Genomic DNA, 20,690 nt, shown 5'->3' with positions numbered 1-20,690 from the left:
ACAGAGTTAATTAAATATGTTTATTCTATAATTTTTTTTATAAACTGGAATTCTGTAAACACATTAATTATATACGATCTTATTTTGTACATTATCATTTATCAACTATATAGATCGGCTTTGAATAATTCAGTATTCAGTGCAAAAAATGGTCACAGAAAAAAACCCAAACTAAAAAATATACCCTGGAAAAAAGCCTCAAAAATTAAGTATAAATATAAATAATTGTATTAATTAATATGTTAATATACCTAAACCTAATATATTTACATTTATTTATAGATATGTATTTTAAATAATATACAAAATAGTAAAATATAAGGTATTTACATTATTAAATTATACATAAACAAACATACTTTTTAGTAATGGTGAGCATTAACTTGTTAAAAAGTTAATTTTTATTTAACTTAACTAAGTTAACTAGTTAGTTAGTTATTTTTGTTTTTAATTTATTAAGCTAAATGTTGTATTGTTTTAACTTAGCTTTTTATAGACTATAGTTAATTATCATTATTGTAATTTGTAGGTACAGTTAAGTTAATTTTATTTTTTATCTTAACTTTTTATTCTAACTTATCTAATTAATTTTTTTTTTTGTTAACTCAATACTTTAACTGAAGGCAATTTAATTGAATTAACTTAACTAGCTACAGTTAATTATTATCATTAACGTACCCACCTTTGCTGCTTTTTAGTATTAGATAATATTTACTCTTACTATTTACTTTTAGAAATTTGTAGTTGATTAATGATTTATCATTAACAGAATATTTTTATAAAATATTACAATGCTCCCCTTTTATTTTCTTTGGGTTTTTTTTCCGTGAGTTCTTTTTTTTTTTTGGGGGGGGGGGGTTCCATGGCCATTTTTTCTACAATTCATAATATTTTGAATATAATTGCATACTTTAAATTTTTGAGATTTTGTTTAACTTAAATTTAATAGCTTTAGAATCATCAAAAAAAAAATAAATATTTTTTGGAATCAACCGGTTAATAGAATCAAAATTGTCTGAACCAGATTGGTTACATAAAATGGAATTCGCTGTATATTATTTTATTGGGCACTACATTAAAAATAAATTTGGTTCCAAATACACTTGATTTTAAGTCACAATTTGTCATATTAAAAGAGTTAACTTATTTTACACATAAAGATATTGGATAATGGTCTCCATTAATGTACTGTTCTTAACATAAATTGTATGTTTGTTCTTTGTATTTTGTGAGAATGCTTTAAATTTTAATAAAATGGTAAACATATAAATAACAAGATTATATCGAGGACTTGCACCACTTGTACCCATAAGTATTTTTTCTATCTAACAATTGTGACATGGCAAATATACCAGATCAGATTTTTACTACAGTTTATTTGCTATCAAATGTTTAGTGTTGGAGGTGTATGGAAAGAATAAATCGAATAAAGAAGAAAATAAATGAGAAAGTACTTAAAACTGTCAGAAGAAAATTAACTATTCTAAATAATAAAAATTATACTAGGTATGCATGGAAAAATTGCAAGTTTTTAAATTAAAACCAAATAAGAAAATCTTTATTTTACACGTCATGTAAATTCAAATATCTGATGTTCATAAAAAATGTATTTTCTATACATCTAGTCAAATTTTTATAAGAAATTAAGAAAACTATTAATCATTGGATAGTTATTATAGTAAGGTACAGTCGTCAGATAAATTGAGATGGTGGCGCGATAACGAAAAACCAAGGGTTCTCCGTACTACTTACAAAAAACACAATACTGGAGTGTACGAGTAATGATTAAATATCCATCAGGAACATTATTATGATTTATGAATATTCTATGCTCTACGCCTATGCCTTTTATAATAGCATATGTCCGCCACATGAATTAATGAATCATCATAAAATAATCTGAAATCTCAGTTTATGAAAAAGTTAGTGCTCGTTACATTCTTGTTGTTTCCCTCCTCGGTTTATAAAAAATTTAAGCAGTCCGATAACGGGGCATAAGGCTCTCGTTTCCAGTTCATTTTACCATAGTTTTCCTCTTACATCATATATGATCTAAGGTTTTTCTATTCTTGTTCTAGGTTGGGGTGGACTGTGGACATCATAATTCATGTGGTATTATATCATGTACCTATCATGTATAAAAAAAAAAAATAGTACTCAGTACATCACTACATTAATTCAGGTTCTGGTACTTTTCCCAAAATCTTGATCACAGAATAAAACAATTAGTCCAGGCAAATTAAATAAAATAGCGGAAAAAAAGCAGGAAAGCTGAATTTTGGTATACACCAAATAATTATTTTTCTATATAAATTATTTCGATGTCGTGTTATTCAAATAGGTACATTGCAGTGATGATGATACACTTACTACTAGTGTTCAAAAACGACTAAAATTACATAAAAATCAAGATTATTATGTTATAAATAAAGTTTTGTTTAAATTAATAAATAAATAATATTTTGTTTGTCAAGCAGTAACCGAAATTGTGTCATCGCGATATTAACCAATATTAATTTTTATTATTATATACCTACCGGTTACCTCTATATGTAATAGTTATTTTATGTTTAGATAATAATTATAAAACAATAAACCGCTCATTTATATAAAATTAATACAAAAAAAAAAAACTGTGTTAAGGCGGGTTCACAACTTCCCGTGTCGTGTCGTGTCGTGTGAAATTGTAATATAAATTCGTTCCCGAATCAGGACGATACCAACTTGATAACCATAAATTCTACCGTAGTATCATGGTACCACGGTTATCAAATTTTACGCGGGTTTTATATATTTATATAATATACCAAGTCGTGAACATTGTAACCAGCACGATCAAAAGTTGAATTAATTCAACTTTGCGGTAATCGCGGTATCGTGTTGGTCGACACGAACATATTTTATTATCACATTTTAGTAAACCAATCAGAAAAAAGGATTTTACACGACACGACACGGCACGGGAAGTTGTGAACCCACCTTTAGTCACAATTACGGACGCCATAAGACAGAAATTACCAATTCTATAATATTTGATGTCCGATTAACAAGGTAAATATTGATCCCACGAAATATATTGCTAGTACATTTTTTATAGGTAATTACCTCTTCTATAGTATAGTATATAGGTACTTTTCTTATAATCTTAATAATAACCGAGTTATTTGAGAAAAACTGATTTTTCTTGCACAAAGCGCGCTCTAGCGGAGGTAGCGGTCATCAAATCTTAGGGGACTTTTAGTATGTTACTTAGTACCCTTCGATAAAGGTGTATACCAAAATTCAGCTTTCCTGCTTTTTTTTTCTGCTATTTGTCAAAAATTAGTCTAATATGCCTGGACTAAACGCCTTGGTGACTACTTTAAGAACTACACGTCATAAGATTCATGCATGATGATCACTTATACATTCCGTCACCAACATCATATCGTACAATAAATGATAACTCGGTACGTGGATATCATGTTCTATGTTATGGATATAGAGAGAATGCAAAATATTATATTATTATGTATATAATCTCAATTCTGTACCCATGTCCCTATAATACTCCCTATCGTCACCGGTAAATGGTGATACACTGATACGCCGAAACGAGCAATTTTCTGTTTACTGTCTTAAGTCTTAACTTTATCCTAAAGTTCTAAACACTGTCTAGGAGTACTCGGAAGTAGAGTATTTGATAGACTTGATTATTTGTTTGTTTAATCGTTGTTGGTGTAGAAATCCATTGACATTGATTAGTTTAAAAAGATAAATAAATCGATAGTTATTTAACGGTTTTATAATAATTGGAAAAATTGGAAAAACATGGTTCACGTCTCCAAGGGAACATTAATTACATGGTAAGTAGTAATATACATTATACATGATCTATTCTGAACATTATCTATCATTCTATATAGTCCAAATCTTCTGGAATCCCAAACTGTTTGTCTATGACACTGTCTTCTAAGAAAAACTTCTTCTTGCACCACGACTTCACTGAAAAAATATTTTCTGTCCAACGGTTTCCCGCTTCCTTGGCCACCTAAAATATAAATTATATCATAAATATTAAATCAATTATGTGTTTTTAATTATGTAATGTTACACCATTTATCTGATATTAAATATTTACATACTTCTATACTTTTCTTCATGCGTTCATACTCAACTGGATTGGAATCTTCATATTTCTTTAGTTCACTTTCTAAACGTGATTTTTCTTCATCGAGTGCCTTGAGTTTGTTCAAAAGTGCTTGTCTTTCATCTGTTATCTCTTTTCCTACTTTTTCTTTTTCGATAATTTCCAAGTTGAGTTTTAACTTTTTTTCAAACTCGTCCAATTTTGTTTTGGTATTATTTAATACATTTTTCTTAGAAATTTTTGCTTTACTATAAGTTTGAATATATTAAAAAGTATTTGATATGCAAGTTTACAAAGAATACTAAAATACAAAAAATAATAGTTACCTTGGAAAAGACCAAAAATATACAGATGTTCCTATTTTATCAGTGTCAACTAAACCATCATCTACTAAATTTTGAATGACATCTTTTACTGATTGTACTATTATTTGTTTTTCTTTTGGAGCAATTTTTTCTAATTCCTAAATGGTTAAAATACATTAATTTAAATCTAAAAATTATAATGAAATAAAACAACTATAACTAAAAATAAATGTTTGTTTTGGTTATATGTGAGACAAATCAACAATAAATAAATGACAAGACATTTAGGTTCTTATATTTTTTTTTATTCTCATCTTGATTGCTATGCTACCAATTAAAATTAAAATATTACTTTGAGCTGGAAAAAATCTTTCTTTTCATGAAATAAATCCAACATCCTGTTACGTTTTTCCTCTGCACTGACTTGTTTTCTTTTAGACATTTTTGTTTAAATTCTAGAACATAAAAGTATAATATACTTACTGTTAATAAACAATTTTTGTTTAAAGTGATCAGTCAATGAAACAATTTTTATTACAATTGGATCAAACTAACGCTCTTGGAAAAAAATTCATTCTTCAAGAATTGGATGAAGAACATTTATTTGTTTCAACTGATGTATTGGACACATTGGAAGATCGTGTTGATGAATTAATGGACCAACTTACTTTCACTCAAAATTAAAACTATTTAAATATTTAATTATTTTTTTCTAAACAATTTAATATGTCTTCTAAAGTAGGAATGGGTAGGGAATCGGGAAGGTTAAAAGATGCAGATAAAAAAAAGGTACTTGATACAGCTACTAGAAATCGTAGGGCACGTCGAGCTTTGGAAAGTTTGGAAATGGACAACTATCAACAAGATCCACATGCTGACATTGTATTGAATAAAAAAGCTCCTAAATTTTTAGATACTATCGAGGCTAAAGGAGGAAGACGTAAAAAAGAAAAGAGTGCTGAATATTATAAACAAAAGTAATCTAAATATTATATTCTAAGCATTATAAATAGTGCGTTTTTACAAACTCTGTTTAATTTTTAAATTAGATTTCGAAGGACATTTGAACAGTTAATTGAAGCTGATCAATTTAACAACCGTGATCCTCCTAACTACAACACAATAGAAGCACCCTCATCAAACTTGCCACGTCGAATATTTTGTGCAGTTTGTGGATTCAGGAGTTCATACACATGTACAACTTGTGGTGCACGATATTGCTGTATTTCGTGTTTTGGTACGCACCAAGCCACACGATGTCTGAAATGGGCTGTATAAACTTCTAACTTTGTAAATAATATGATTTCTCATTTTTAATTTTATACCTTTTTAATTATACAAATTATAATCATATACTTAATTAATGTTAATGTCACAAATGTTTATGTGTTTTAAGGTATATAAACATAAATTGTAGGTATTTAAATACCAATTTTTACCCATCTATCTATAAAACAATATTTCATATTTAATACTAGGATTTTTTATGATTAAAATCTATGAATTATTATTAATTCAATTAATATTAAAAACTAAATAGTTAAGTAATAATTATTTTAAGTATGTAGAACTTTTGACTTGGATAATTTTCTATTATATTTACAATAGGTAATATTAACTATATAATTCAATAGTATATTAAAATTAAACATTAGATAATGTTTCAGTTATGGTAAGTTTTAAAAAATGAGTACTCATCAACATTTTAATTCTGTTTGAAATATTCATTTTAATAAATTATGATTTATAACTGTAATTAATTAATCATATTTACTCTTTAATTTTAATGAATTATAATTTGTATCATTGTCTGATAAAAATATAACATATAAATAAAATAATGTATTTAATTTGGTTAATTTGCATCCATAACACTACATGTACACTTAATTTAAAATTTTTTTCATAAACAAACATTAACTAAAAATGCTTTTTGTAATATTTCATAATTAAAATATGTTTATGATTTGGCAGCTAGCAACTAGCAAGTGGACAATATTATGAAATGTACAAAATCATCAATATTTAGATCTAAAATTTTAGGTATATTAAAAATAAATATACTATACGATAGAATATTTTCTTCATCCATAATTTTTATTAATTTATAGTTTTACAGTAATACACAAAAATAAATTTAAAACGCAGTTTCTAATAAGTAACTTTATTATCAGCTTATTAGTCCCTTTAATTAAGTAACATAATCTGAACAATATGATTCTACAAGAAAAAAACCTAATTTAATCAAACTTGCTGTATAGATTGAATTAACATTTTAATGCTTTTAAATAATAAATTTTCATTTATGTCATTAGAAATTTGTTTCTTCAGTTCAGGTTCCTGTCGCTTGGTATCGACTTTGCTACTACTACTTTTCGGTGTTTCTGAGGTGATATCAGGTCCAGGGTATGATTTACTACTAATTTTAGATATTAAATCATCAACCAGGTAGGTAAGACGTCTTATTTCAGCATCGTGTTGTGCACTCATTATATCTAAATCCCTTATGGCATTGGCCAAATCTTCTTGTTCTTGTAAACGTACTTCTTCTTTAGCTTGCTCTTTACGCACTTGCCTATTATATTCAAACAAAAGTAAAGCAGCAGCAACAACAAATATAATACCTTCGCCTAGTAAATTTGATCCGAGTTCGATGGCCATGGTTTCACTTAAAGGTTTGACCTTTCCAGCGGTACCAAGGTTCATGAAATACATTTTCATTTTAACTTCACACCAATTGTAAAATTGTGCAGGTGGCATGCAAACATACGATCGAAATATTGGAGATTGTTTCGCTCGTTCTTTAACAAAATTAGCGATTGGTTTACTTACTTGGCGCAAAAGTAAAGCGCCAAGCTTGGCGGCAGGAAAAGCACCGAGTGCTACCATATTTGATTAAAACTTCTGAATATTTTTTGTTGAAATTTCGTTCAAAAACATAATGCGAAAATCAAAAGGTTAAACATATTATTTAGAATCAAACTGACATTGTTTTTTTGAATAAAAATAAAAAGTGATATCTATTTGATAAGCGACATTTGTTATCAGTAATATGAAGTTGGGAAAGAAAAATGCAGCTGCTGTCAAATTGTATTATTATTATTGTTATATTCTATGATCGTATCATGTATGGCATATTATGTAATGTTGTATACTTCAATCACGGACTAAGATAGTGTACTGTATCTTAGTCCGTGACTTCAATAGTCAATACTTGTATCAGTTGTATGACAACAAAGAACAAACGTTGTAATGTTGTATAGACATAGGTCATAGACATAATCATGACTAAATAGTAAATGCCAAATTGTCATCTTATACATAAATATTATATTATGCATTTATACAATATTCGACAAAATAAATTTATATTAAAGCAATTCAGAAAAGTACCATGATTTGGAAATTGGAATAGTAATATTTAATTTTCTATTTCTTCATTTTATGTTTAATGTATTAGGTACTTTTATTATTATTTAATTATAAAACATTTACAATGTACATACACAATTAATTCAATAATATATAAATAAGTTAACATTTGTATTAGACTTGAAGGGAGCATTCATTGACGTTACTTCTAATTTTTGATCTTAGGGAGAGTAAGTTATTGCTTGTTTAATAAATCAAGTGGCTATTTACGTTTGAGATGATGGATAGGGTTGTCAGGTAATGTACACAATGAGCATTTAGATGTGAAGGGATTTGCATGATAGAAGGAATTTTTATGTAATTCATTCTAGTGATAGGAAACAAGAGTAAATATTGTTAGTTGTATTAAAATCATTATGTAGATTGTGGAATATGAATGCTAACGTACCAAGGATATTAGAGAGGATACACAAATGTATTATTTGAAACGCTTGAAGTTTACTTAAGTTAAAATTTTATGAGGTGCTTTGAAAATAAATTTAAATAATATACCTATTTTGACTATAATTTTATTTTATATTCTAACATAACACCAATTAAAAGTTTTGTACCAAGTAATAGATTTTATTTTACGATGCATAAATGTTCATAGCGATTTTGTAGTCATATATAGTTACTTAATCAATATTTCAAAGCCTATGCCTATTAAAATACAATGATTATTACCTTGAAATACTTTTATATGGTGAATAATCTGAAAATACATGTACCTAATTGTATGTAGTTACATACATTTAATTGTTGATTTATATTGTATAAGTTTATGATCAAATGTACAATGGCAGTGCATTTAGTAGCAGTTAGATACTAATATAACCGTCTTAAATATTAAAAGTAAACAAATATAATATGTATGATCCTATTTTACGTTTAAATTGGTAGGTACTTACATTATTTAATCTTCAGTTATTTTTCAATTTAATCAGTAACATTCACTGAATGTAAAACAGAATTTTGAATACTAAACAATTATAATAAATTATTCCACTAAAGATTGTATAAATTGGTATTTTATAGAAATTAGAAGTCAGAACTCGGAAGTCTTAGTTATATTATAAAGATAATATTACGCGCCAAAATTGAAATTTTGATATAGTAACTTATTGATGCACCACAACTTACTGTGATAGTGTGATAGAATGTTATCAGTTATCAGTGATTTAATTTTAAAATATTTTGTAATATTTATCAAATACAATAGATTTAAAATACCTATATACGTCCTATGTAGTATGTAGTTTGGTTACAGAATAAAATATTCCTAATAATATAATAATAATATATTTTTTTTTAATTTTGATTTATTTAGATATACTCACTTGGGTACATGGTCATTATTTGTTAATGCCTACCACTATTTTCTTGTATTTTCGGAAGGTAGGTTTATTCAATTTATTACATGTATTTTTGTAACAAAATTGATAGATTCTGTTATTTTTAGGTAACTCTGTGCTAAATTGCTAAGGATAGACCAATTTTATAGTTTTATTATGTATTTTCATTCCCACTGCAAAGAATTACTTATTATTGAATTGAAATCAAATTAATAGAATATATTTAGTTGTTTGATATGTTAGGTAGATCTTTAAATTATATTTTTGTATTTAATTTATTATATAGTTGATAAAAAATATGAGGCTAGACGAGAACATTTTACCATTAGGAGTAATATAGTATAAGCCATATAACATATCATTTACTAGTATATGATCTAAGCTGTTTAATATTGTTATTACAGCAAATAATTTGATTATAGGTTTGATGTATAAATGTACTGCCTATAAAATTATAATACTAATTAAACATTTTATTCTTTTCCTCTGACACATATGAATATAAATATTACAATAATTATACATTTATACAAGTACTGGAGTAGCAGTTGTAGTAATCTACAACTGTAAAGGTGTTATATTATATTAATGTTTATGTACCTACAATTTGTACACATAACATATTTTATTGGTGGTCTATTGAACTCTTAAACGTTTTTATCTTATCTTTGTGTGTACTTTGTTCAATTTAAAACGTCAGAGTTTTTATTGATTCCTGTTATAAACAATGTTGTAGTCGTTAACTATGTGTTGTTGGGAAAAGGTTCTACAAATTTTTAATAGGTACAATGTTGATATTTTTTTTTTTTTTGTGTTGACCCAATAACTAATATTAGTATTATTCATAAAATAATATGTATGTATATATCATGATAGTTTTCAAACTGTTATAGATTTAAAGATTTAATAAAATATAAATTGCAAGAGCATTTCAATAATAATGTTGAATAGTACTAAATTATTGAGGAGATATGCCATCTTGCGTGGTTGTCAATGTTCATCACATTTTTCTGACGTCTCAAATGGATCTGTACTGGAAACCAATATTGATATTAATTCAAAAGAATATCAGGTAAATGTATTCATAAATTTACTATTTTTGAGAGTACTAAAATGGTTAAAGAGTAAATAAGTTAGATTTGTGTATAATATTTCATATTAGTATATTACGTTACCAACATTTAGATGGCTTAAATTTAATAACCATTAACTTGTAATTTAACTTTTATTTTATTTAGAGATCTTACATTATCAATGATGGCATAAATTTGATCAGCAATTTTAATGTGGATTCTTTATTGTAGGAAAATCGAACAGCAATGGAAATTTTAGTGCACAATTTGAAAAAAGCTGTAACTAATTCAATATCTGGTGGTGATTCAAAAGATAAGTTAAGGCACACATCCAAAGGAAAATTATTAGTACGTGATCGTATAGATTACCTTTTGGATTCAGGTTCACCATTTTTAGAACTGTCACAATTGGCTGGACATGATCTTTATAAAGAAACAGTTCCATGTGGAGGAATAATAACAGGAATTGGTCGTATTTCTAGGTACATTTTGTTATATATAAATTAATTTAATTCACTATTCAAAATTAATAAATCTTTTTGATAGGAAAGAATGCATGATCATTGCAAACGACGCTACGGTTAAAGGTGGGTCTTACTTTCCTATAACAGTAAAAAAACATTTAAGAGCCCAGGAAATAGCCAGTGAAAATAATTTACCTTGTATTTATTTGGTGGACTCTGGTGGTGGTTACTTAAAAAAACAGGCTGAAATCTTTCCTGATAAAGAACATTTTGGAAGAATATTTTTTAATGAAGCAGTCATGTCTTCAAAAAATATAACACAAGTTAGTTATTTAAATTATAGAATGATATTAGCTTTGTGCCTTTGTATTATAACAAGAATATTTCAGATAGCTGTAGTGATGGGAAGTTGTACAGCAGGCGCTGCTTATTTACCTGCCATGGCTGATGAAAGTATAATTGTCAAAAAAACTGGAACAATTTTTCTTGCTGGTCCCCCTTTAGTAAAAGCTGCAACTGGTGAAATAGTATCTTCAGAAGATCTTGGTGGTGCTAAACTTCACTGCTCGTAAGAATATTATGTATAATTTTAATTTTTAACTATGGTTTGCATTTAAATACCTTAAAATATTAAAACTGCATTTATAGCCTAAAAACTAAAAAAAAAAAAAAATAATATTGCAAAACTGTTTTAAAAATAAATTTACATTGTGATTTTTATTTTTTATAGAATAAAAATCATGTATAAATAAAATATATAAATATTAAAATTGAGTAAAAAAAAAAAATATGTTTATTTGAAATGTAAATTTTTTTTATATTGTATAGGTTAGTATATAAATACAAAAAAAAAATGTGTAAAAATATTAAATTCGAAACAGAAATTAAAAAGTATAACAGTACAATGAAAGCTTCAGTCGGTAATATTTTGAAATTTAAATGGTCAATGGTTGTCTACCAATGTTTATTATAGGTAAAAATTAAAATAATATATTTTATGTAGTACTATATTTATATTTTAATGAAGTTAATCTTGTTTTGTCATAATGCTAAAAATAGGTCAAAAATGTCTTAAAAAAATGTATAATTTATTCTATTAAAAATTATTTTATATTAGTGTTTCTGGAGTTTCTGATCATTATGCTAATGATGATTATCACGCACTTCATATAACCAAATCCATTATTGCAAATTTAAATAATAATAATAATAAACAAAATATAAAAAATAATATTGAAATACCAGAGCCACCGTTATATCCCGATGAAGAATTATATGGAATTGTTGGTGACAATTTAAAAAAAAATTATGATGTCAGAGAGGTAATAATTAATAATAATTATCAATGGATTTAGGTTCAACATTATTTTTCATAATTTCGTAATTATTAATTTATTTAGGTGATTTCAAGAATAGTAGATGGGTCAGTCTTTTCTGAATTCAAGAAAAATTATGGAGAAACGTTGGTAACTGGATTCGCTAAACTATGTGGTTATCCTATTGGTATAATTGGTAATAATGGGGTGCTATTTTCTGAGTCTGCATTGAAGGTATAGAAATTTAAGTTCAATATTTAGTATAGTATAATAACTAGAGAATATTTTAAGTTTTAATTATGGTAAGAAGAAGAAACAAAATTGTTTTTATGACTATTAAATACTCATTATATTTTTCTTCTTTGCAAAATTGAAAATGGCTATTAATTAATTAGGTAATTACTAATTATAGTGAAATTCATATTTGGTAATAATATATACATTAGGTACAATTTAAATGTATCATTAAAATAGATATGATAAATTGTGGGGGAGAGGAAAGTCTGATAGTACCTTTAAAATATGCCCTTGCATCATTCATAATTCGATTTATTAAGTAGGTATTAATATTGATTCAAAATTAAATTTCTATACAGGGTACACATTTTATTGAACTATGTTGTCAACGAAATATTCCATTACTATTTTTGCAAAACATAACTGGTATGTACAACACTTCAAAATATTTTAATGATAATAAAAATATATATATTTAAATATTTTTTATTTTTAAATTAGTTTATTGACAATTTTAAACAATTCACTAGGTTTTATGGTTGGAAAAGATGCAGAAGCTGGCGGTATTGCTAAAAATGGTGCTAAAATGGTTACAGCAGTGTCCTGTGCATCTGTTCCTAAAATTACAGTTGTGATCGGTGGATCTTATGGTGCTGGAAATTATGGAATGTGTGGACGAGCATACGGGTAGGTAATACAAATATATTGAATTTTTAGTTGTAATGATTCGTGAGAAAATATTAATTGGGTTGAAAATAAATAAATTTTTTTAAAATTATTCTTCATGAGTAGACCAAGATTTATGTATATGTGGCCAAATTCTCGAATAAGTATAATGGGAGGCGAACAAGCTGCAGGTGTTCTTGCTCAAATTCAAAATGACAAAAAGATCAGAGAAGGAAAACAGGTGAAACAAATTAACTATTGTTATAGTTATAATAATATGATTTATTGATTGTCATTATTTTTATAGTTAACAAAAGAAGAAGAAAAAATGTTAAAAGATCCAGTGATCAGACAATTTGAGAATGAAGGAAATCCATTTTATTCCAGTGCTAGGCAAGTAAAATGATTATCAATTAAAACAAAAGTTTTAAATTTAAATGAAAATTATGATTGTGTCATATTAACACATCCAAAATATTAATAGATGTTGGGATGATGGCATTATTGATCCTGTTCAGACGAGGCAAGTTTTGGCGTTGAGCTTATCTGCCATTCATAATTCACCAGTACAGCAGACCAAGTATGGAATTTTCCGGATGTAATCAATTAAGAAGTACCAATTTTAAATTGTGCCAGAACAATGATGTATGATACAGCTACACCTAGATACTGTCAAAATCAATACATTTATTTTATTATATTTCTATGATAATTGTTAATTAAATTATTTTATTATGTTCTTTACATACGCTCAAAATGTATGTTCGATCCATGGTAAAGTAACCTTTTACAGTTATTACCGGTATGTGGGATTGGATAGTTTTTAAAGCTGTAAAAATCTAATTTAAATAATTAAAATATTATTAATATTCTGTTATTCTGTATTGAAATTAATTCGAAGAAATTATTACAAAATCACTTTCATCTTCAATTACCTGCTCTTGAGTTTCTAAACTGAAGTTATTGCAAGCTATTGATTGTATTGCTATATTTGTTTTGAATCCCACCTATAGTAAAATAGTAACTTATATAAGTTAGCTTTTTTGTTTAATTTATAATTTTATTATACTTTATTTTTAAAGGATATATATTATATTTAATAGTATTATATAGTTTATAGATATTACTTGCACCACCCATGATTAATGTGACCATACGTCCCGCTTTCGAGCTAAGTGTCCCGCTGTCCCCAAAGAACCTAAACATTACTATTACAGTATTTTTTATTATATTATACAGTACTATAGTAGGTATTCTTTAATTCTTACAATCTCACCTATTTGTAATTACTAGGCTGTACTAAAATGCACAGTACACATTTGTTATTTAAGGGGTATTAGATAGGCAATTACAATAACATGAAAACAAAATTTATAATAGAAATTTTTTTTTTCACATTTTTTGATAAGTAATTCTTGAAAAATGTATACATTATCTACACACACACTCTAAACTACGTAGGTACTATATTGTACATAATTTCTACAATATTAAACAACTTAGGTAACGAAACAAATTCATAAAACAGATTTATTTTTATCTGATTATGACGATAATTTTGAATCATGTGAACAATACCCAAATTATTATCATAACATAATTTATACTCGATTTACATCTACGAACGTGTACTTTTATAAAGTAAAAGTATGTTTGTATAGTGTATCATTTTAAGCAGTCTTTCATCGTTACGAGCGCTATTTAAAAAGGGTAATTATTGATTCCGTCGAAACTACCTACCTATTTTAAGAAAAATGTGTGTATTGATTCTGGTAGCTTATAATCCCTCCGTCTAATGTTTATAATATTTACATATCGACTCCACCGGACACTATCCCCCCTGGCCCTTAGTATATTATTTTAAAATATATAGTCCTACATAATATACCATTTATATTAATAAAATATATAAAATGTTAATAATTGTATAAGTAATTCAAAACTGAAATATATATTTTAATTTCTAATTATTAACACGTGTATGTGAATACATTATAAAATGTATAGTCTAAATTTTAATATTTCAGTCAGAATCATAATTGACATATATATATGTAGCGTAGTACGTTATAGAAATATGTACGGAATAAAATAAATTATATTGACTCGTTTTAATTTTTATATTTTAATAATGAAAATAAAACTTTTTGTTGTAAAAATATTTATTAAGCGAAATTAAATCGTTTTATAAAATATTTACATAGACGTAAGCATAAAAATACATTTTAGTTTTGAATTATTTTACAATCATTATCATTTTATACATTTTATACATATAGTATATTATAATATGTAGGACTGTATATTTTAAAACACATATTATACAAGGGGATGATAAACACTATCTGGCAGAATCGATCCACCGGCCCCCTTTAAAAACGATAACGTCATCTTTAAACGTGTGGTGTAGGTACTTATATCATATATTATTATATCTTAAGGGTGGGTCATGGGTGTAATCACTTGATTAGTGACCGAATACGCAGCCTCGCACAGGACAACCAGATTTATAATGGACCAAGCAGCAGTCGGGAAGTATACATTGTAGTGAACGATTGATTGATGTTGACCAATGTACAGGGCAGCGATGCCGTATAGAGCTTGCACGACGATCACCGACTGCACGGCGAAATTGAATTCGTAAAGGCCGCGACTGGTATCTATCAGCCCACTGGACATGTCGGACAGCTTTCGCCAAAGTTCAACGAAATGCGACACGTGCGTTTCAATACTTACGCCACTGCCATCGATTCTGTCCGACGTATCCACAGCCATTGTCTGTGCCTACGTCAATACAGGAGTTATAGATATCTTTTGCATAATTTAGGCGATCCTTTAGATACATGTTATATTATTTAGTCAATAGCGCAACGGGGACACAAGCTTTCGGCTGGGTTTCTTGCAACGTTTAATCGCAAAATATTTTCACTTTTCGGCGTATTGCAAGTACAAAATATAGATAAAATTCGTCTATTATGATGAAACCCCTTAAAAATGTTAGTATTAAATAATTTATTATAAATAATAATAATATCTGTTATAGGTATAGATATTAATAGAAAAGATCAAATTTCCATACTGTTGGAGTGTCTCAAGGAACATATATTACGTCATAATTGTAAACAAAACGACAGTAAGCAATTGATTAAGTATAATGCATACCTAGATATTGTGTACCTACAATTAATAGATAGGGCTGCATCCAAATTGCATGCCAAAAAAAAAATGTTGCATGCCATCTCATTGAAGGGTTTGTCCGGATTGCATGTCGTGTATCAGCAATTATTGTATCAACTTATTTATTATACACTTATTATATTAGGTATAACTTTTTTTTGAACTTTTCTAATTTTTTTAAAAAAAAAACCGCGTGTATAGAAATGTTCTATAATATGGTTAGTTTGGTTATGACCAAATTTTATATTATTATTATAATTATTTACTTAAAATATACCATGTACATTGTACAATGTAAAATACATTCACTTTATTATACTAAACTAAATGTAACAAAAGCCCGTTCTTTCAGTGGAAAATTAAGTTAGGTAAATTAGAAAAGTTCCAAAAATGTTTAAGTTATACCCAATATATAATAAGTGTTTAATAAATAAGCTATTGCTGATTCCTGATAATCTGATGGCATGCAATTTGGACATTCTATTGTATGTTTTTTTTTTGGTATGTAACTCGGACGCACCGGTTAGCTGGTCTTTAGACTTTTATTTTTTAACAAAGATGTATATGACACAATGTAGGTATAATATGATGTATATAATGCACAAGAACAAGACATTATATTTTAATAAGAACAGCTCAACAGCGTATTATAGAAAATATAAATTAGTCTAATTAAAAATGCATGTGATTGATTTTGAGAATGATTTAATTATATTTTTTTAAATACTAAAACCTAGAATACTTTTTACAACATATTTGAAATAGGTACCTAAGTACTATACTATACTATACTATCCTATATACTTCAAAATACTGCTTGAATGATTATATCGCGAATATAATTTAGGTTTCATCAAAGACATATAAAACTTACCAAAAATTGATTTAGCAATTTCTTGGAGGCTATAGTCAATAAGTGGCAGTCCGTGACCCACTGGATGGTCGTAAGGTTAGTGTAAAAATAAATGAGCCCATTAGCGTACACGTAAGTGGGTTTTACTTGGGATGTCAAAACGCAGTTTGTGACCAACTCGAGCGTTGTTACGATCGTACCACTAACGATGAGCAAAACAATAAGAATCGATGAGCCGAGGTTCAATTCCGAAACAGTGTATTGTTCATATTGAATCTGTAAAATAAATAGGGAAAAATTTATATATAATATTATATAGTAGATATATTAGTAAGGTAGGTGAACCAACCTATCGCTTACAATATGTTATATGTGTGTTATAGCACATAATTGCAGGATGTAATATTAGATAAGTTAGTTGTAAAGATGTACCTAGTTATGGTTATCCTATTGGCACGAAGGCCTGTACAGTTGCACAATTATATTCATGGTAATAACTCATGACGCATTACACATGATATAATATAATATAGTAATTAGCAGGATTTACTATAATGTATAAAGTATAAAATATAAAGTATTCAAACCTGATATTCTCTCCATAGTTTGAAATATTTTTCTCGGTTCTCGCGTGCTTTGCTCGCTAACAACGGATTCAACAAAACAATAAGGATCGACAGCGACGTCATCAGCGCGTAGTTGATATTGTCCAGCGTCAGGTCGTCCAAGTACGGTTTCAATATGCTCTCCGTGTAAATAAGACGGTAAAAAATAAAACACGAAAACGTGTAGAATATCGCCGTGTACATCCATTCCAACATGAAATATCTGTCACCCCGATTATTAGTCGCAAATGTGTTCTCATCAGCTGATAAATACAATTTAAATCATTACCATTTTACAATTGTAGGCGTATAATAATATTAGGTATATATATAATATAAGTAGATTCGATTATTTCGATGAGTATATACTATCATGAGTTATGTATATTTATTTTGAGATGCTATGCAATATAAACACAAAAAATTCTGTGTATGAATTCTATTTGAACTTGTGTATCTAGGACCTAGCTGGTACCTATCCTATATCCCTATGTATATATATTGAGGGCTGTACCCAGAGAATTTGAAAATTTAAATAACAATTAAAATGAGTTATCTTTCAAATAAACAATAGTTTATCCGTCCTATATTATGATTATGAGTAATATAATATCAATAATTTATCCGCCTTTATATTTTATAACAATTATAATATAACCTACAATAACGGTAATACCTAATATTTTAGCCTTTAGGTTAATAACAAGCATAATACGAGTAATATGCAAACATATAAATGCATGATACAAATATAGATAAATATTTGAAGTTAATACATTATTAGAATTAAGATTGTATATATTAATCTAATACAAGCATAATATAATATAATATGTATGCGTTAAAGTATTAAATGTTGTTAATTCATGAAAATCTATGCATGAAAAGATTAATGGGAACACCGAAGTTTGAATTGTTAAAAAAAAATGTTGAGAAATTGTTTAGAATATACTTTTGAAATATTGATGTTGAAATATTATTATTGAAGTATCGCTTTTCAAAAATTATATTGAAGATTTTTAAATATATATATAATTATAAAAAATATAATTGAAAAATATTGTGGTCAAAAAATTATTAGTGAAATACCTATTATTTATTTTTAAAATATTTTTTGAAACACCATTGTTTAACATATTGCTATAGAAATGTTGATGTTGAACTACTAATTTATAGAAAATATATTTTCGTGGTAAATGTTTTTGAGAAATTGTTAAAAAAATGTTTGAAATATTATACTGTACGAATTTCGACAGTAATTGTGCAAATTCATGCTAAATGTGTACTTTATATTGACGTTTTAGCATTGGTTGGTAAGTAAAAACGGCAGTTTTTAACTATTAAAACCCCATAACTAAATAACTTTGGCATTATTGAATACATTTTTTTTAAAATTAAAATTTATATGTTTTACAGGAAAATTATGAAGTTCCAAAATAGAAAAATTCAGTTCCAAATAGTTTAAATAAGCTTCGAAATTGTAGTGTATCTTTTACATTATCTGATAATAATGTAAAATGTAAATAGCTGAGATAGGTTCTTTAATGTCATTAAGAAATCATAATCTGAAATTGTTACTAATTGATAACTTAGTTGAAACTAGTTATAAAATAAATTTATAAACAATTAGTTATTTTATATAAAATATTTATTTCATGAATGTAAAAAATACCATTGATTATATAAAATATAAATATAGTATTTATCATTTATCAATGATAATACTTTAATTAAATCATTACATCAAATTATAGATTGACGGATTGAATACAAATAGGTAGCTACATCAACATGTGTTGGAGGCTTTTTTTATTGAAATTTAACGAAATAAATACATACTTACAGGTATGTATACAACTATGTAACTAAACTGTAATGTATAGGTACTTACAGGGTATTCTGGTGATGATACACATTGTTCGAAGCAAATAATTTAAGTATTTAGTTGCTCTTAAATAAGCACTATTCTGTCTATTCTTATTAAATACCATTATTTGTATCAATATATTTAACTAAGCAACTATATAGACAAATACGCATACCAAAATATATATGTATAATAGTATTTATTATTATTTTATAAATACTAAGGTCTAGTAGGTCTACAGTAGATAGGTATTTATAACCAATAATATTAGTTGATGTTTTTACTGTAAATAATATATATTTATATACATTAATTTAAATTTGTAAAATATTTATAAATATAAAATCAATAGATACTTAAAATTTTAAAACAAAGTACACAGGCCCAGACGCCCTTGCAGTCAACAAGACTTGATAACCTCAATTAATTAATATAATAATTAATAATCAAAACTTTTAATGTCTTTATTATAATTTGTAATTTTTATTAAATTAATTTATGAAAAATTTTATGATACGAAAACAAAAAACGATGGACTATTTTAATTTTGATTTGAGTTAATGTTTTTTATAATTTACAATACAATGCATGACATCAATAAATTTACACGCGTTTAAGTTAATTCAAATATATTTTAAAACACGTTAATCATATTGAAATTAATAATAATGATAAATGATTATCTCGTAAAAAATATATTTTTGTTTAGGAGTTAAAGCGCGTTTAGTAAAATAATAAAAACAGTAGGCAACAACGCACGTATATATGAACGGTGCATAACTGCACTAGTACAGACGTGTACGTGATGGTTCTCACATTAAACTTGTTTTATTATTTATTTGAATTCTATAAAAATATTTAACTACGATAATTGGAACTTGTATCCCTACGGAAGTATTAAAATAAGGTTGTAGATAAAAATGATTAATAGGTACCTACCAATAATGGGCGAACTACAAACCAAATTAATAATAATAATATAATTTACGATTTGCCTTAATAATTATTAGTTACCCTGTACCTACCTAAATAATTATAGTATAGCGAATAACAATCATGTGACTATAATAATTCATATTATAATATACCATTCAGATTCAAATCTGCTGTAGCTAACCAATTTTTTTAAATTAGGTATATAAGTTAAGTTATCACAAAAAAAAAAATAAATAGATAAATAAACAAAGTTTAGTTTCATACATTCGTTGACTGACAACTACAGATTAGTGACA

General features: G+C 26.7%; 7 protein-coding genes across 9 annotated transcripts in view; 3 read left to right on the top strand and 4 right to left on the bottom strand.

Annotated features, from left to right (window-relative positions):
• Nucleotides 1-20,690, bottom strand: part of LOC114120678 (protein phosphatase 1 regulatory subunit 12A) — a 138,822-nt gene that overhangs the window by 14,125 nt on the left and 104,007 nt on the right. The window lies entirely within an intron of this gene.
• On the top strand, nt 3,696-5,142 carry LOC114120700 (general transcription factor IIH subunit 5). The gene is made up of 2 exons (XM_027982688.2): nt 3,696-3,845; nt 4,944-5,142. Exons 1-2 carry the CDS (start codon nt 3,811-3,813, stop codon nt 5,116-5,118), a joined length of 210 nt encoding a protein of 69 aa, XP_027838489.1. The 5' UTR covers nt 3,696-3,810; the 3' UTR covers nt 5,119-5,142.
• Nucleotides 3,769-8,932, bottom strand: LOC114120698 (meiotic nuclear division protein 1 homolog). The gene is made up of 5 exons (XM_027982686.2): nt 8,757-8,932; nt 4,787-4,889; nt 4,456-4,592; nt 4,125-4,377; nt 3,769-4,030 (listed from the first exon to the last, which is right to left on the bottom strand). The coding sequence occupies exons 2-5, from the start codon at nt 4,874-4,876 to the stop codon at nt 3,893-3,895; spliced, it is 618 nt and encodes a 205-aa protein (XP_027838487.1). The 5' UTR covers nt 4,877-4,889; nt 8,757-8,932; the 3' UTR covers nt 3,769-3,892.
• On the top strand, nt 5,054-5,799 carry LOC114120699 (zinc finger HIT domain-containing protein 1). The gene is made up of 2 exons (XM_027982687.2): nt 5,054-5,411; nt 5,484-5,799. Exons 1-2 carry the CDS (start codon nt 5,161-5,163, stop codon nt 5,710-5,712), a joined length of 480 nt encoding a protein of 159 aa, XP_027838488.2. The 5' UTR covers nt 5,054-5,160; the 3' UTR covers nt 5,713-5,799.
• Nucleotides 6,513-7,448, bottom strand: LOC114120696 (putative OPA3-like protein CG13603). Its single transcript, XM_027982685.2, has one exon. The coding sequence runs from the start codon at nt 7,321-7,323 to the stop codon at nt 6,679-6,681; it is 645 nt and encodes a 214-aa protein (XP_027838486.1). The 5' UTR covers nt 7,324-7,448; the 3' UTR covers nt 6,513-6,678.
• Nucleotides 9,084-13,833, top strand: LOC114120704 (methylcrotonoyl-CoA carboxylase beta chain, mitochondrial). 3 transcript variants are annotated; one of them, XM_027982697.2, is made up of 12 exons: nt 9,084-9,243; nt 10,094-10,272; nt 10,505-10,755; nt 10,820-11,060; nt 11,127-11,305; nt 11,855-12,059; nt 12,138-12,287; nt 12,650-12,716; nt 12,821-12,977; nt 13,083-13,197; nt 13,264-13,349; nt 13,441-13,833. In XM_027982697.2, the coding sequence occupies exons 2-12, from the start codon at nt 10,141-10,143 to the stop codon at nt 13,556-13,558; spliced, it is 1,701 nt and encodes a 566-aa protein (XP_027838498.2). In that variant the 5' UTR covers nt 9,084-9,243; nt 10,094-10,140; the 3' UTR covers nt 13,559-13,833. The 3 variants fall into 3 exon arrangements, with proteins under 3 accessions (XP_027838498.2, XP_050057831.1, XP_027838497.2); XM_027982696.2 differs by lacking the exon at nt 9,084-9,243 and adding an exon at nt 9,824-9,983; XM_050201874.1 differs by lacking the exons at nt 9,084-9,243; nt 13,264-13,349; nt 13,441-13,833 and adding an exon at nt 9,823-9,983 and having other exon boundaries at nt 12,821-12,981.
• On the bottom strand, nt 13,563-19,853 carry LOC114120706 (uncharacterized). The gene is made up of 7 exons (XM_027982698.2): nt 19,483-19,853; nt 17,574-17,854; nt 17,008-17,262; nt 15,420-15,740; nt 13,892-13,963; nt 13,706-13,795; nt 13,563-13,625 (listed from the first exon to the last, which is right to left on the bottom strand). The coding sequence occupies exons 1-7, from the start codon at nt 19,580-19,582 to the stop codon at nt 13,563-13,565; spliced, it is 1,182 nt and encodes a 393-aa protein (XP_027838499.2). The 5' UTR covers nt 19,583-19,853.

Source organism: Aphis gossypii, chromosome 2 (genome assembly GCF_020184175.1).
Source record: "Aphis gossypii isolate Hap1 chromosome 2, ASM2018417v2, whole genome shotgun sequence".
In the NCBI taxonomy this organism is placed as follows: Eukaryota; Metazoa; Arthropoda; class Insecta; order Hemiptera; family Aphididae; genus Aphis; species Aphis gossypii.
The sequence above is the reverse complement of the archived record's forward strand: the minus strand, read 5'-3'. Positions and strand labels throughout refer to the sequence as shown.

What these genes read in the sequence shown, in the direction of transcription:
- LOC114120700 (XM_027982688.2), top strand. Translation starts at nt 3,811, where the DNA reads ATGGTTCACGTCTCCAAGGGAACATTAATTACATG. An exon ending in AAGGGAACATTAATTACATG is followed by an intron (nt 3,846 to 4,943) that starts GTAAGTAGTAAT and finishes TTTTGTTTAAAG; the next exon opens with TGATCAGTCAATGAAACAAT.
- LOC114120698 (XM_027982686.2), bottom strand. Translation starts at nt 4,876, where the DNA reads ATGTCTAAAAGAAAACAAGTCAGTGCAGAGGAAAAACGTAACAGGATG. An exon ending in AAGATTTTTTCCAGCTCAAA is followed by an intron (nt 4,593 to 4,786) that starts GTAATATTTTAA and finishes TTAACCATTTAG; the next exon opens with GAATTAGAAAAAATTGCTCC. An exon ending in TATTTTTGGTCTTTTCCAAG is followed by an intron (nt 4,378 to 4,455) that starts GTAACTATTATT and finishes TCAAACTTATAG; the next exon opens with TAAAGCAAAAATTTCTAAGA.
- LOC114120699 (XM_027982687.2), top strand. Translation starts at nt 5,161, where the DNA reads ATGTCTTCTAAAGTAGGAATGGGTAGGGAATCGGGAAGGTTAAAAGAT. An exon ending in GCTGAATATTATAAACAAAA is followed by an intron (nt 5,412 to 5,483) that starts GTAATCTAAATA and finishes TTTTTAAATTAG; the next exon opens with ATTTCGAAGGACATTTGAAC.
- LOC114120696 (XM_027982685.2), bottom strand. Translation starts at nt 7,323, where the DNA reads ATGGTAGCACTCGGTGCTTTTCCTGCCGCCAAGCTTGGCGCTTTACTT.
- LOC114120704 (XM_027982697.2), top strand. Translation starts at nt 10,141, where the DNA reads ATGTTGAATAGTACTAAATTATTGAGGAGATATGCCATCTTGCGTGGT. An exon ending in TTAATTCAAAAGAATATCAG is followed by an intron (nt 10,273 to 10,504) that starts GTAAATGTATTC and finishes TCTTTATTGTAG; the next exon opens with GAAAATCGAACAGCAATGGA. An exon ending in GGTGCTAAACTTCACTGCTC is followed by an intron (nt 11,306 to 11,854) that starts GTAAGAATATTA and finishes ATTTTATATTAG; the next exon opens with TGTTTCTGGAGTTTCTGATC.
- LOC114120706 (XM_027982698.2), bottom strand. Translation starts at nt 19,582, where the DNA reads ATGGTATTTAATAAGAATAGACAGAATAGTGCTTATTTAAGAGCAACT. An exon ending in TATCATCACCAGAATACCCT is followed by an intron (nt 17,855 to 19,482) that starts GTAAGTACCTAT and finishes TGTATTTATCAG; the next exon opens with CTGATGAGAACACATTTGCG. An exon ending in GTTTAGAAACTCAAGAGCAG is followed by an intron (nt 13,796 to 13,891) that starts GTAATTGAAGAT and finishes TATTTAAATTAG; the next exon opens with ATTTTTACAGCTTTAAAAAC.